The sequence below is a fragment of the Podarcis vaucheri genome (assembly GCF_965113315.1).
Source record: "Podarcis vaucheri genome assembly, chromosome: 2".
In the NCBI taxonomy this organism is placed as follows: Eukaryota; Metazoa; Chordata; class Lepidosauria; order Squamata; family Lacertidae; genus Podarcis; species Podarcis vaucheri.
Window position 1 is genome coordinate 132747976 of NC_138760.1, and position 15755 is coordinate 132763730.

The 15755-nt window shown below is 49.3% G+C and overlaps 1 protein-coding gene across 1 annotated transcript in view; it reads right to left on the minus strand.

The window, feature by feature from the left end:
- COL11A2 (collagen type XI alpha 2 chain) overlaps positions 1-15755 on the minus strand; it is a 114935-nt gene that overhangs the window by 35216 nt on the left and 63964 nt on the right. The window contains exons 21-33 of the mRNA XM_082211213.1: positions 14748-14801; positions 14606-14650; positions 10544-10597; positions 9446-9490; positions 8561-8614; positions 7171-7215; positions 4849-4902; positions 3312-3356; positions 2273-2326; positions 2071-2178; positions 1717-1770; positions 958-1011; positions 177-221 (exon numbers count right to left, since the gene is read on the minus strand). Of these exons, the coding sequence (XP_082067339.1) occupies positions 177-221; positions 958-1011; positions 1717-1770; positions 2071-2178; positions 2273-2326; positions 3312-3356; positions 4849-4902; positions 7171-7215; positions 8561-8614; positions 9446-9490; positions 10544-10597; positions 14606-14650; positions 14748-14801 (711 nt within the window). The remainder of the gene's footprint in view (positions 1-176; positions 222-957; positions 1012-1716; positions 1771-2070; positions 2179-2272; positions 2327-3311; positions 3357-4848; positions 4903-7170; positions 7216-8560; positions 8615-9445; positions 9491-10543; positions 10598-14605; positions 14651-14747; positions 14802-15755) is intronic.

The following is a 15755-nucleotide window of genomic DNA, read 5'->3' on the forward strand; positions in this document are numbered from 1 at the left end:
GATCCTGACCTGTCGCCCCTTCCCATGGGTGGGAAAGACAGTATGTGTGGGTCCCGCCTCCCCACCCCCAAACTGTCCATTAAGATGTGGGGAGTGAAATGGGGATAGTGAATAGGAAGGCAAAAACTGCCCCCCACCCGATTTGACCCACGCCACCTTCCTCCTTGGCTACTCACCGTGGGGCCTCTCTCGCCTCGGGGTCCCAACTTCCCAGAGATCCCCTGCAAGGAGGAACAAAGGCAGATGATCCACAGCAGGACCCCACAAACATTTAACCCCCCCTCGTCCCCTCCCTCTCCCTCCTTCTAGCTGTGCGACTAATCAACACAGTTTGGCTTCATCCTGCAAAAGGGGCTTAGTTCCCCCCCCCAGCTGCTCCAACACCTTTTGGCAGGATTGGAACTCAGGCTTCCTTTACAACAGTCACTCACTTTTGGGGGGCCCTACATTCCATAGACTCACCCCCAGCTCCCCCTAACCCTAGAAAAAGCACTGTTTGGAACAGCCATCTGCACAACACCCAAGGAAGACGCCGCCGCCGTAAAATTCAGAACAGTGGTGGAAGTCTTTTATAATATTACAACTAGGACTTATATATCATAATGTTTGAAGTGTGAATTTGGAATAATTGATCATGAAAAGCATTTTTTCTCTTCATTCTTTTCCGTTTTTGCTGGTTTCTTTTATTTTTCATCTTTCTTCTTTTCTAGTCTGCATTCTGGAAAACTGAGTAGGTTTTATGTATGGTTATGTATTGCTTCTATTTCCCCCCCCCCTTTTTGGGGGGTAACATATAATAAAATTTAATTAAAAAAAATTAAAATTAAATTCAGAACAGCAGCAATCGATTTGAAACTATTTAGTTTAACGAATCTGACATCTTTCCGAAACCGCCCGCCCAAAAGATAAGTTGATGGGGGGGGCTGGGAGCTCCTTGAGGAGGAGGGGGCCACTTACCCGTCCCCCCTTTTCGCCATTCGTCCCGGGGAAGCCAGGAAAGCCTTGAGAGCCCTGAAGAGGAAAAGGAAGAGGCGGTTAAGACAAGGCAGAAGAGGACTTTCGGAATGGACCGGCCAGGACATCGCAAGGGGTTGGACTAGATGGCATCAGGGGGTCCTTTCCAACGCTACAATTCTATGAAAATCAGAGTGGGGGGGCCCAGAGAGTGCAGGGGCCACGAAGGAGGCGGGAGGAGGACGGACACAACGTATCTCCCTGCAAGGAGATGGGACGATTCCACCCCCATTATTAGGGGGCACAGTGTTGGGTAGCGGTGGTGCCACAAGGGGGCCAGTACAGATTCACACAGGGAAAATTTATCCCGCCTTCTTTGTAGGGGAAGAAAACGGCTCCCACGACCCCCCCGAATCATCCTTTGATTGCTCCGTTTTTACAGAGAATCCGGGGAATATGGCTGAATATTGCGAATATTTCTGTGTTCATAATTGATTTATGGCTGTTATTTGCTGAAGGAAACACACTGGTGAGAAGATATCTTTTTGGGGGGATGCAAGAGCAAAAGTAACTGGAGTCAGTAATAATAATAATAATAATAATAATAATAATAATAATAATAATAATAATAATTTATTATTTGTACCCCAGCCACTCTGGGTGGCTTCCAACAAAGATTAAAAATACACTAAAATGTCACACATGAAAAAATTCCCTGAACAGTAAGGCAGGTCAACTACCTAAATTTGGAGGAATACTGACCTTAGGTCCCTGTCGGCCGGGATACCCAGGGAGACCCGGAACACCCAGTTTCCCCTGCAAGAAAGAGAGATGTAAAAAATAAAGTGAGCAAGGAGACCTTATACCCCCAGGGAGGATGCCCAAAACCCAGAAAAGGAGTAAAACCAGATGAAATAATAATAATAATAATAATAATAATAATAATAATTGTACCCCACCCATCTGACTGGGCTTCCCTGCCGGACGGCTCCCAACGAATTATAAAACCACAGGGGGGCCAGTCCACCTCCACCTGTGGCTGGACTAGATGACCACTGCAGGGCCCTCAGAACTCTACGGTTCTATCTCCACCACCCCCCAACCCGGAATCCGCACCTTCTCTCCGACGAGCCCAATGGGACCTGGGTCCCCGTTGGGTCCGGTGCGGCCCTTAGGGCCTTCGGGGCCGTCTTCGCCTCGGGATCCTGGGACGCCGACTTCGCCCTGATCGGGGGGAGGGGGGGAGAGAATGAGGCAGGAACAAGAAACAGGGGAGGGGGCTGCGGGTGCAAGTGGGGAGGGGGCTTGTCCTACTTACCCGGTCCCCTTTCACGCCCATGTCGCCCTTGAAACCAGGAAATCCTTCTTCCCCCTGCAGAAAATAAAAGGGGGGGGAGTGGCATTAAGAGGGATTCAGGGACCCTACAGACTCAGAACCCCAAAGGGACCCCAGGCTCTGTCCCCCCACCCCCAGGTTGGATGGTGTGATAGGAATTTTGAGGTCTTAGATATAAGTTAAATGTTCATAAGTGTACAAGCATGTACATAGATCAGCACCGACCTGAAACCATTTTGATTCCCAAACTGAGCAAATGTTTTCTCTGCAAGGTCAAAGGAAAATGGAAACGCCTCGCCATTGTCTTTTCCTTCACAAATCCTGTCTTAAGGGTATGTCTGTCTGTGTATGAATAAGCTGTGAGCGTGTGACCTGGAACTAAGTATTTGTCATTACAAGAGACTGGCCAGGCTCCCCAGGGTATCCAATCAAGTGAGCATTAACAGGTAACCTGTCAGACAAGATAAACAACGCACTCAGATTTCTGCTGTAGACCGCCTTTTCTGTGATGTAGGTATGATGCATCGGGGGGGTGGTCTTAGGTTACACCCCTTCTGTGGTGTATGTATGATGTATGGAGGGGTGGTCTGGAGCTCCAGGGCAGGGAATTAAAAAATAAGGGCAGGCACAACTTGGTTCTGGGTTCCTCGTCCTTTCCTGCAGGTGAGGGGAGCACCCTGTTGCAACAGATCAATAAAGATCAGGCTTACTAGCTGCTTTGCTTCTCAATATTCTCTGGTTGGCTTCTGTTATTTTCTCCTACCAATAATGATCCTACGTAAGGACTCTATATGGCCTCTTGGATACCCCATAAGGGAAAAGGGGCAGATTTATTTGTTTACAACAATGGCCACCTGCCAGCGATTCCTTGGCTGCGATTGTGGGGGGTTGGACTAGATGACACCCTCCAAACCCTACAGTTATGGAATTTCATGTTTTCTCCGTAGCTGAACAGAAATGTGGGTTTTGGGGGATGTTGCTGCTGTTTTCTGATCCACCACTTCCCTTCCCAAGAACCCACCTTTTCGCCTTTGTGGCCGTTGAAACCTCGAATGCCGTCCATTCCCTACGAGGAGAGAGAGGGGTTTCGGGAGAGACATTATCCATGGCGTGTCTTATATTCCAGGCTCCCGCCTCCCCCCCCCCCAGCCATACCCGCCCTTGTCTCTCCTACCCAACAGGTCTGGGCCCAAAACCGGGACACATGTCTTCCGGGCAACGCTTCCGAATTAATTGCATGACTTGCGTGCGGTAATGTCCCCCCCACACCCAGCACTTTTGAGGGATAAGATTGTGGTGTGAGATCACAGCACCATTTTCTAATGCAAAAAAATAAATAAAAATCCCCCCGTTTTCCCAGGACAGTTACAAGGTGTGCAACCATTCTTATTACTATTATTTATTAGATTTGTATAAAAAGGTAAAGGGACCCCTGACCATTAGGTCCAGTCGTGGCCGACTCTGGGGTTGCGCACTCATCTCGCTCTATAGGCTGAAGGAGCCGGAGTACAGCTTCCGGGTCATGTGGCCAGCATGACTAAGCCGCTTCTGGCGAACCAGAGCAGCGCACGGAAACGCTGTTTACCTTCCCGCCAGAGCGGTATCTATTTATCTACTTGCACTTTGACGTGCTTTCGAACTGCTAGGTTGGCAGGAGCAGGGACTGAGCAACAGGAACTCACCCCGTCGCGGGGATTCAAACCGCCCACCTTCTGATCGGCAAGTCCTAGGCTCTGTGGTTTAACCCGCAGCGCCACCCGCGTCCCTTATTAGATTTGTATACCACCCACCAACTGAAGAAAAGGAAAAATATTTGCAGAAAAATACAAATTGCGGCGTAGGAGCGAGGGAGGGGCCCTCTCAATTTATTTCATTCTGACTGCATATTCCGCCTTATATCATAATAATAATAATAATAATAATAATAATAATAATAATAATAATAATAATTTATACCTCAGCCTCCCTGGCCAGAGCCGGGCTCAGGGTGGCTAAGACCAGTAAAATTACAGTAGAAACATAATGGGGGGGGGACCAATTTAAAATACACGTTAAAATGCAATTTGAAATGCAGCCTCATTTTAAAAGTGGCCCATAAATCAAGACCATAAGGGGGGGGGGGACATAAGGGTCAGACTGAGTCCAAACCAAAGGCCAGGTGGAACAGCTCTGTCTTGCAGGCCCTGCAGAAAGATGTCAAGTCCTGCAGCGTCCTAGTCTCTTGTGACAGAGCGTTCCACCAAGTCGGGGCCAGTACTGAAAAGGCCCTGGCCCTAGCTGACACCAATCTAACCTCCTTGCGACTTGGGACCTCCAAAGTGTTGTCATTTGTGGACCTTAAGGTCCTCCGTGGGGCATACCAGGAGAGGCGGTCCTGTAGGTATGTGGGTCCTAGGCTGCAAGGATGGCTTCAGGGGGTTGGGCTAGATGGCCTCCAGGGGCCCCTTGCAACTTCTGTAAGGCTCCAAAGGGAGAGAGCAGCCCTGTGCCTCGGAAGCAAAGGGTGGTGGGGAATCCAGCCCTGCCAAGTCCCACGAGCCAATCAGGTGCTTGCTTACCTTCGCCCCGCGAGGCCCTGGGTAGCCAACTGGCCCCTGAGGACCTGATGGGCCCTGGAAGGGGGAACAGAGAGAGAGAGGAGGAGCTGGTCAGAGGAGAAATCACAAGGAGGGACCCTCCCCAAAAAAGAAATGCCCACCGGAAGACCCTCAGGGGTCAGGGCCTCTCAGCAAATTTCATTCCGCTCCTCCACTACCCCACCTGCACGACTTTTTTTTAAGTTAGTTTTTATTAAATATTACAAGGAAAGAAAAAAGAAATAGAAACAAAAATCAATACATAACGCTGTAAACACATTTGTCTACGTATTTTCCAACATGCAGACTAGAAAAGAAAAGAGACGAAAGATAAAAGGAAAGAAAAAAAGGGGGAAAAATACTTTCCCTAATCAATAATACCAAATTTATACTTCAAACATTACAACATATGAATCCTAATTAAAATATTCCTGTAGCCTTCCACCGCATTCACCACACGTCTCTTCATTTCACCTTTACACCTGTTCTTCGGTCACTTCTTTTCCTTGAGCTCTTTCATAGTCCGTCAAATCTTTATGTTCTCTATATTCTTCACAAGGTTAGTCTAAGCACAACCAAACTTTCGCATTTGAGCCTTGCTTGTGTGAATATTCATTTAAGCATTCCCATTGTTTCTGTACCATAGTTTTGGATTTGTGTCTTATTACAGTGGTACCCCGCAAGACGAATGCCTCGCAAGACGGAAAACCCGCAAGACGAAAGGGTTTTCTGTTTTTGAGCTGCTTCGCAAGACGAATTTCCCTATGGGCTTGCTTCGCAAGACGAAAGCCCATAGGGAAATCTCCGGGGACCTCTTTTAAATTGCTGGCGGTCGGGAGCAAAGACTTTCGCCCACAGCCGGCCTTCAGTCTTTGCTCCCCCCCGCCTGCCTTCCCAGGACAGCGGAGACTTCTCTGCTGTCCCGGGCGATCTTAAAATGCTGGAGGGCGGGAGCGAAGCGCCCGCCAGCATTTTAAAATCGCCCCGGGACAGCAGGGGCTTTTAAAATGCTGGCGGTCGGCAGCAAAGCCCTCCTGTCCCCGGAGCTTGCGGGGCGGGAGGTGGGAAGAAGGGCTTTTCTTCCCACCGCCAGCCTTCAGAACAGCCTTCTGAAGGCTGGGGGTGGGAAGAAAAGCCCTTGTCCCCCCCCCAGCCTTCAGAAGAGGTCGGGGGACAGACTGTCCCCGGACCTAGTCTGAAGGCGGTTTCCCTAGGAACGCATTAATTGATTTTCAATGCATTCCTATGGGAAACCGTGCATCGCAAGACGAAAAACTCGCAAGAAGAAAAAACTTGTGGAACGAATTAATTTCGTCTTGCGAGGCACCACTGTAAATCCATCAGTTTACCAGCATGACTTTTAAGAGCTGCAGGGCAGGCTGAAATTCAACAGGAGCTGGCGGCTCCCCTTCTCCATGCCAGTCGAAGCTGGATTTCTGCCTGTGTTTGCTAAGAGGCAGGATGGGGAAATGACCGACCCTGCTGCCCTCCGCCCCTCAACGCCCCCCCCCCGTTTTCCCGGCATATCTCTGGATTTCAGGCAAGGCAGAAATACCAAGTTGCTCAGGATGCAACCCTCTCCTTCCACGCTGTGTGTCTGTGAAGGTCCCTCCAAGAGAGGCCTTTTCAAAGTGCATGCAAACCTGGGTTTCATAAGGGCCTAAGAACCTAACCGTCTAGTCCAGCCCCCAACCAGACGCCTGTGGGGAATCGGCAAGCAGGATTCGAACGCAATTCTGGATTCTGGATTCAAGCAACTGGCATTCCAGCTAGTAGCCATCGGGAGCCCTCTCCTCCTCCTTGAATTTGCCTAACCCTGTTTTGAGGCCGTCTAGGTTGGCAGCTGTCAATCACCGCCTCCAGTGGGAGGGAGTTCCACAGATTAACGGAGTGCTGCATGTCCTTGTATGTGTGAGACTGCACTGCCTCCTGCTGGATGGAAAAGGAGGCACTGCTCTCTGTGTCGATTCCTCCTGCCACCTAGTGTCTGGAAAGGGCATAGCAGGAGTGCAAAAATAAAAGCATATTTTTTGTGTGTACTTTGCTCTTCCTGGGATATTTTTTCACTTATGGTCTGGAAACTGAGCTGCTTGCCTGCCCTGGAAAGGCTTGTTCTCCCTCTTGAAGACCCATTGCTGTCAGCAGAGACCCACAGGGTGTCAGTGGCTCAGAGAAACCGTTTCCCATGCCTGGTGATCTGCCGCCTATGGCCATTCGTGGGCAGGGAGAGCCTCAGGGCGCTACTCCATACTTCCCCCGTCACCCCCCCCCCCGGTTAGACTGCTGCCACGTGCCCCTTCTCACCTGGTTTCCTTTGGTGCCTGGGTGCCCCTCTTTGCCAGGGTGGCCCTAAGAAAAAGGTTTCGGGGTGAAAGGAAGGAGGGAGAGAGCGAGCAAGAAGGAGTTGAGTTAATAATCCACGGGACTTGGATCGCTGCCTCCTTGTCGAACCCCACTATTTGGGGAGAGGGCAACTCTCCATGCCAGTCTGCCAGGGCCTTCTTTGCCCAGGGCCAGGGGGAAGCCCTTTGGGGACACGGGAGTTCAGCTGGAAAATGCCAGGAGGAGGCACAAAGGATGGGGCAGCAGCTCACTTCCTGTCTAATATGACTAGCAGGCTATGTAAAATGTGGGAGGTGGAATGGTTACGATTATTTTATCATTATGCTCTGTATTGTGTTTTAATTATTATACTGCATAAATTATGTCCTTAATGTTGTACACCACCCTGGGATCAAGGGTGCTACCGTATGTAAATTGAAATAATAATAATAATAATAATAATAATAATAATAATAATAATAACTACTACTACTACTACTACTGACCGTAGTTCACTTCCTGTCTAATATGGCTGCCACATCAACTCACTTCCTGTTTAACATGGTTGCCACATCAACTCACTTCCTGTCTAATATGGCTGCCACATCAACTCACTTCCTGTTTAACAAGGCTGCCACATCAACTCACTTCCTGTCTAATATGGCTGCCACATCAACTCACTTCCTGTTTAACAAGGCTGCCACATCAACTCACTTCCTGTCTAATATGGCTGCCACATCAACTCACTTCCTGTTTAACAAGGCAGCCACATCGACTCACTTCCTGTTTAACATGGCTGCCACATCAACTCACTTCCTGTCTAATATGGCTGCCTTCCTGTTTAACATAGCTACCAGCGAATGCAAAGAGCACACTTCCTGTTCGAACTGCCCCCTGTGGGCCCCAAAAGTGGCCGTCATGCCAACATTTCACAGTTTACCCTGTGGGAGGCTGATCTGTGACACTTTGTGGTGCCACCAGGACAGAAGGGCCACCCTTTGGGGGGATCTCAGGGGCCTTATGGACACCTGCTCTTTTTCATAAGGGCCCCAACCCGCTTGCGTTGCTGGGTAGGCCGACCACGAAACTGCTGCAACATGGTTGCAGAGTCATGACCACGGGTGGGTGAAGGTGTTGGAGCGGGGACTGGCGTCCAGCATGGCAACTAGGAATCCCCAGCATAATCATGTTAACATTGTCCTCCCCTTGACAGAAACAGTGGCTTCTCAGCGTTCTCTCTTCAGTGGGGACTCCAAGAAGGGTAGAGGACACGGCCACCAGCTACTTCCTGTTCAACATGGCTCCCGTCTTTGCTGGGGGGGGGCACTGAGCCAAGGGAGGCCTGAGGCAGAGGTGAGGGACAGGTACTTACAGGCGGGCCATCGGAACCAGGCATCCCCGGAAGTCCAGGTTTCCCTCTGGGGCCCTGAAGGAGAAAATCCCATTAGCCCAAGAATGGTCACCCCAACCCTAAAACCCAACCCAACCCTAAAACCCATTCCATTCCATTCCAACCCTAAAACCCAACCCAACCCTAAAACCCCTTCCATTCCAACCCTAAAACCCAACCCAACCCTAAAACCCCTTCCATTCCAACCCTAAAACCCAACCCAACCCTAAAACCCCTTCCATTCCAACCCTAAAACCCAACCCAACCCTAAAACCCCTTCCATTCCAACCCTAAAACCCAACCCAACCCTAAAACCCCTTCCATTCCAACCCTAAAACCCAACCCAACCCTAAAACCCCTTCCATTCCAACCCTAAAACCCAACCCAACCCTCAAACCCAACCCTCAAACCCAACCCAACCCTAAAACCCCTTCCATTCCAACCCTAAAACCCAACCCAACCCTAAAACCCCTTCCATTCCAACCCTAAAACCCAACCCAACCCTAAAACCCCTTCCATTCCAACCCTAAAACCCAACCCAACCCTAAAACCCCTTCCATTCCAACCCTAAAACCCAACCCAACCCTAAAACCCCTTCCATTCCAACCCTAAAACCCAACCCAACCCTCAAACCCAACCCTCAAACCCAACCCAACCCTAAAACCCCTTCCATTCCAACCCTAAAACCCAACCCAACCCTAAAACCCATTCCATTCCAACCCAACCCAACCCCAAAACCCAACCCAAAACCCAAAACCAACCCTAAAACCCAACCCTACCCAACCTAACCCAGTGGCCGCCTCCCTGCTTTGGGGTTCAGCGTCGCTGCCCCTCTCGGTCAGCAAGCCGGAGTCCCTCCCAGCTCACCTTCTCCCCATGAGGTCCCATTGCACCTTGAGGTCCCGGCAATCCCTGAGAAGAAGGAGAAAGAGGAGAACGTCGGGTGACGGGGGCCCTCCCAGCCCACTTCCTGGAGACGCCCTCCTGAGCCCCCCCAACTGAGGACAAAAACGTCCACCCTCCCAGTTCTCTCTGGCGGCCCCTCAAATCCTCCCTCGCTCAGGGTCATTTCTTTGGGACCAGAAAGTCAGGAGAGCCTGCAGGATCGGGCCCAAGGGGTCTCATCCTGCTCTTACAGTTGTCGGCCGGAGGCCTCCTCTAGAGACATTTCCGGAGATGGTCAAAGAGGCCCCACACCAGACCCGGGAAGAATTTCTATTTCCCGAGCCAATTATCCTAATTCCGTGCATTTTTGTCTCCCCTTTTCATCTGAAGCAAAGAGAATCAGCCCGTTTTCAGAGAAGCAGGCAAGCTGCAGCTTCGAAGGAGCACTTCTTGGAAGTTGTCCGTTCTTGAATAGAGAGATAAGTTTGCAAATGTTGCTTCCCTCTACTTTTTGAACCCACAAAAACACTCCACAGATGGGGAGCAGACGGAGCCGGTCCCTCTGCCATCTCCCAGCTCCAAAAATCCATTTAGTAGAGGACGTATCTGATATCAAACGAACAAGAGCAGATCTTAGCCAAAAGGCTGATCCAAACACAGAAATCACAGCGTTGGAAGAGACCCCAGGGTTTTCTAGTCCAACCCCCTAAAACGCAGAAATCAACATTGGCTAGGAATCTATCCAGCAGTGTTTGGCGTTGGCTTCTCCCAACCTGAGGCCCTGGACTGCAACTCCCACCATTCCCTACACCCCTGGGGGGCTGATGGGAATCGTAGTCTGAAAACGTGTGGAGGGCACCAGGTTGAGGAACGGCGGCTGGAGCGTCTCCTTAAAGCGATGTGTCTGGAGAGGAAAGGGGCCTGTGAGCCAGTCCTGATGGCCGCCGTACGGAACCTCCCCATTCAGGGCTAGTCTATCTCCCCATTCCAGCCGTCCTGCGGACTTCATGCCGTGGGGGTGAGCGGGAAGGAGGATGTTGGGGACGGATCCAGCAGAGGTCCTCTGATGGGTTCACTCACCTGCGTCCCTGGAGTCCCCTGCTGGCCAGGGGGTCCCGGCTCCCCCTGAGGTCCCTGGTCAAAAACAAGAGATTCAGAGTCAGATTGTCGCAGTCCGAAACTGGGGAGCATCATGGTCTAGGACCCTCGTACCTACGGGACCACCTCTCCTGGTATGTCCCGCGGAGGACCTTACGATCTTCAAACAAAAACATATTGGAGGTCCCGGGCCACAGGGAGGTTAGGCTGGCCTCAACCAGAGCCAGGGCCTTTTCGGCCGTGGCCCCGATCTGGTGGAACGCTCTGTCACAAGAGACTAGGGCCCTGCGGGACTTGACATCTTTCCTCAGGGCCTGCAAGACGGAGCTGTTCCACCAGGCCTTTGGCCAGGGCACAGCCTGACCCCCCTCCTTTGGTAATCCTCACAGAACTCTAGCCCAGTGGTTGCCATGAATTTGATTTTGAATTGATTTTAGAATGAATTGATTTTGGAATGTATTAATTGATTGGGTTTTTATGGAAAATGTATTGCTTTTATTGTTGTTAGCCGCTCTGAGCCTGGCTTCGGCTGGGGAGGGCAGGATATAAATAAAATTTATTTATTTATTTATTTATTTATTTATTGTGGGGTGGGGGGCAGGCATGGGGCCCCTCATTGAGCCCCCTCAATGTACAGAAATCACAGCATCTCCATCTTCCCTGCAGAACAGCTTCAAAAGGGGCGAGAGAGCAATTTACTCATTTCTGACACCGATATCCCCAGCCACTTTCCTCCACGGAAACGTACACTGCGTATTTTTAACGCTCTCTTCATTTCCTAAAAATTATAGACCGCTTGACTGTATTAAAACAACAACAACCACCCAAAGCAGATTTCAATAACAGAAAACCATACAATCAAGAGAAATCTACAATGCTGCTTTAACACACACAGAAAGTTAAAATACTAAAGCAAGGTAAAATTCACATCCAATTTTTTTGTTGTTGTTGTTTAGTCGTTTAGTCGTGTCCGACTCTTCGTGACCCCATGGACCAGAGCACGCCAGGCACTTCTGTCCTCCACTGCCTCCCGCAGTTTGATCAAACTCATGCTAGTAGCTTCAAGAACACCATCCAACCATCTCATTCTCTGTCGTCCCCTTCTCCTTGTGCCCTCCATCTTTCCCAACATCAGGGTCTTTTCCAGGGAGTCCTCTCTTCTCATGAGGTGGCCAAAGTATTGGAGCCTCAGCTTCACGATCTGTCCTTCCAGTGAGCACTCAGGGCTGATTTCCTTCAGAATGGAGAGGTTTGATCTTCTTGCAGTCCATGGGACTCTCAAGAGTCTCCTCCAGCACCATAATTCAAAAGCATCAATTCTTCGGCGATCAGCCTTCTTTATGGTCCAGCTCTCACTTCCATACATCACTACTGGGAAAACCATGGCTTTTACTATACGGACCTTTGTTGGCAAGGTGATGTCTCTGCTTTTTAAGATGTTGTCTAGGTTTGCCATCGCCTTTCTCCCAAGGAGCAGGCGTCTTTTAATTTCGTAACTGCTGTCACCATCTGCAGTGATCATGGAGCCCAAGAAAGTAAAATCTCTCACTGCCTCCATTTCTTCCCCATCTATTTGCCAGGAGGTGATGGGCCCAGTGGCCATGATCTTCGTTTTTTTGATGTTGAGCTTCAGACCATATTTTGCGCTCTCCTCTTTCACCCTCATTAAAAGGTTCTTTAATTCCTCTTCACTTTCTGCCATCAAGGTTGTGTCATCTGCATATCTGAGGTTGTTGATATTTCTTCCGGCAATCTTAATTCCGGCTTGGGATTCATCCAGCCCAGCCTTTCGCATGATGAATTCTGCATATAAGTTAAATAAGCAGGGAGACAATATACAGCCTTGCTGTACTCCTTTCCCAATTTTGAACCAATCAGTTGTTCCATATCCAGTTCTAACTGTAGCTTCTTGTCCCACATAGAGATTTCTCAGGAGACAGATGAGGTGATCAGGCACTCCCATTTCTTTAAGAACTTGCCATAGTTTGCTGTGGTCAACACAGTCAAAGGCTTTTGCATAGTCAATGAAGCAGAAGTAGATGTCTTTCTGGAACTCTCTGGCTTTCTCCATAATCCAGCGCATGTTTGCAATTTGGTCTCTGGTTCCTCTGCCTCTTCTAAATCCAGCTTGCACTTCTGGGAGTTCTCGGTCCACATACTGCTTGAGCCTTCCTTGTAGAATTTTAAGCATAACCTTGCTAGCGTGTGAAATGAGTGAAATTGTGCGGTAGTTGGAGGATTCTTTGGCACTGCCTTTCTTTGGGATTGGGATGTAGACTGATCTTCTCCAATCCTCAGGCCACTGCTGAGTTTTCCAAACTTGCTGGCATATTGAGTGTAGCACCTTAACAGCATCATCTTTTAAAATTTTAAACAGTTCAGCTGGAATACCATCACTTCCACTGGCCTTGTTATTTGCAGTGCTTTCTAAGGCCCATTTGACTTCACTCTCCAGGATGTCTGGCTCAAGGTCAGCAACCACACTACCTGGGGTGTACGAGACATCCATATCTTTCTGGTATAATTCCTCTGTGTATTCTTGCCACCTCTTCTTGATGTCTTCTGCTTCAGTTAGATCTTTACCACTTTTGTCCTTTATTATGGTAATCTTTGTACGAAATGTTCCTTTCATATTTCCGATTTTCTTGAACAGATCTCTGGTTCTTCCCATTCTGTTGCTTTCCTCTATTTCTTTGCATTGCTCGTTTAAGAAGGCCTTCTTGTCTCTCCTTGCTGTTCTTTGGAAATCTGCATTCAATTTCCTGTATCTTTCACTATCTCCCTCGCATTTTGCTTGCCTTCTCTCCTCCGCTATTTGTAAGGCCTCGTTGGACAGCCACTTTGCTTTCTTGCATTTCTTTTTCATTGGGATGGTTTTAGTTGCTGCCTCCTGTATAATGTTGCGAGCCTCCATCCATAGTTCTTCAGGCACTCTGTCCAGCAAATCTAAATCCTTAAACCTGTTCCTCACTTCCACTGTGTATTCATAAGGGATTTGGTTTAGATTGTATCTTACCTGTCCAGTGGTTTTTCCTACTTTCTTCAGTTTAAGCTTGAATTTTTTTAGCAACTATCAAAACAGGGATGCTTTCGGCAGACACTCAAAAGCAGACAGCCTCTTGGGATCAAGAGGAAGGGAGTTCCGAAGTGTAGATGCCACCAAAGTCATATATTGAATTCTTACAAATGTGGAAAGTGTCTTGTGTGGCACCTTGTAGTTGATGGAAGTGGTCCAGTGGAGGGCAAGTGGGGAAAGGCGATCTCGTGGGATCACCCGCTCCCCATCTTGACCTCACAACAGCCTTGAGATGAGAGACCGTGAGTGGCCCATCTCAGGCGAAGCGTTTTGAGTCCTGGATTCCCAGGGAAGTTTGGGATGGCAGCCCACACAGCACCCACCACGAGGGACCCTGGGGCGACTCAAAGTAGCACAATTCAAAGTGTTGGTGCTGACCTTCAAAGCCCTAAAGGGCCTCAAAGGCCCAGTATATCTGAAGGAGCATCTCCACCCCCATCGTTCTGCCTGGACACTGAGGTCCAGCACCAAGGGCCTTCTGGCGGTTCCCTCACTGCGAGAAGCCAAGTTACAGGGAACCAGGCAGAGGGCCTTCTTGGTGGTGGCGCCCGCCCTGTGGAACGCCCTCCCACCAGATGTCAAGGAAATAAATGGCTTGGTCCAGTAGACCTGAAGGAGCGTCTCCACCCCCATCGTTCTGCCCGGACACCTGGGTTCATCTCCAAGGGCCTTCTGGCAGTTCCCCAACTGCGAGAAGCCAAGTTACAGGGAACCAGGCAGAGGGCCTTCTCGGTGGTGGCGCCCGCCCTGTGGAAACACCCTCCCACCAGATGCCAAAGAGAAGAACAACCACCAGACTTTTAGAAGACATCTGAAGGCAGCCCTGTTTAGGGAAGCTTTTAATGTTTAATAGGTTATTGTATTTAAATATTTTGTTGGAAGCTGCCCAGTGTGGCTGGAGAAACCCAGCCAGATGTGCGGGGTATAAATAATAAATTATTATTATTATTATTATTATTATTACTCACCAGGTTCCCCTTGGGCCCGTGGGGTCCATCCATGCCACGCACACCCTGTCAGGAGAACAGGCAGAGACACAAGAGGCGGTTAGGGCTGGGGGGCTGGTGTTGCAGTTCAGTGGGGCAGGAAAGCCCCCTCCCCAGCACTTACCGGAGGGCCTGGGATCCCTGGGGGTCCTTTGGGGCCAAGAAGACCTCGGGGTCCCTGAAGAAAAGGAGAGAGAAAAGGTCAGGCACTCGCCTTCAGGGGGCTGGATCACAGAACTGTCAAGTAGGAAGGGACCCCTAGAGTCATCTAGTCCAGCCCTTTGCATGGCAAGAATCTGCTGCATCACAGTTTTTAATGCTCAGTGTTTTATTGTGTTTTTGTGTCTGTTGGAAGCTGCCCAGGGTGACTGGGGCAAGGCAGTCAGTTAACAAATATTAATGTTGTTGTTGTTTTCTCCTCTGGACTGGAAAGGCTACGATAATCTTTATTGTCCTTCTCCCATAAAGAACAACGAAATTGAAAAATCTACATAAGACATTCAAAACCCAACAGGCCTGCTATCCCAGCCCGGTTGACCCCCTAAAAACTCTGATACCCCATTTTTAACTACAGTATACTCCCATAGAGACTCCTTACACTGCGTTTAAAACCAAAATTGCATTTGGGTAGAAATGTTTCTCAGGCGGCTTGGGGCTTGGTCTGGATTCAAAAACTGCAGTAGTAGTAGTACAGTGGTGCCTTGCAAGACAAAAAGAATCCGTTCTGTGATTCTCTTCGTCTAGCGGTTTTTTCGTCTTGCGAAGCAAGCCCATTGACGGATTAGCGGATTAGCGGCTTTTAGCGGCTTTTAGCGGCTTAGCGGATAAGCGGCTTAGCAGCTTAGAAAAAGGGGAGGGGGAAAGGGAAAAAAAACCCACAGGAACTCGCAAGACATTTTCGTCTTGCGAAGCAAGCCCATAGGAGATTCGTTTTGCGAAGCACCTCCAAAACGGAAAACTCTTTCGTCTAGCGAGTTTTCCGTCTTGCGAGGCATTCGTCTTGCGGGGCACCACTGTAGTAATAATAATAAAAAGACACAGTCCACTGTACAGCTTCAGAACACAGCAGCTACGAACCACCTTGATGTAATGTCCTGAAATTTGACAATACTTGAAATTATAATAATAATAG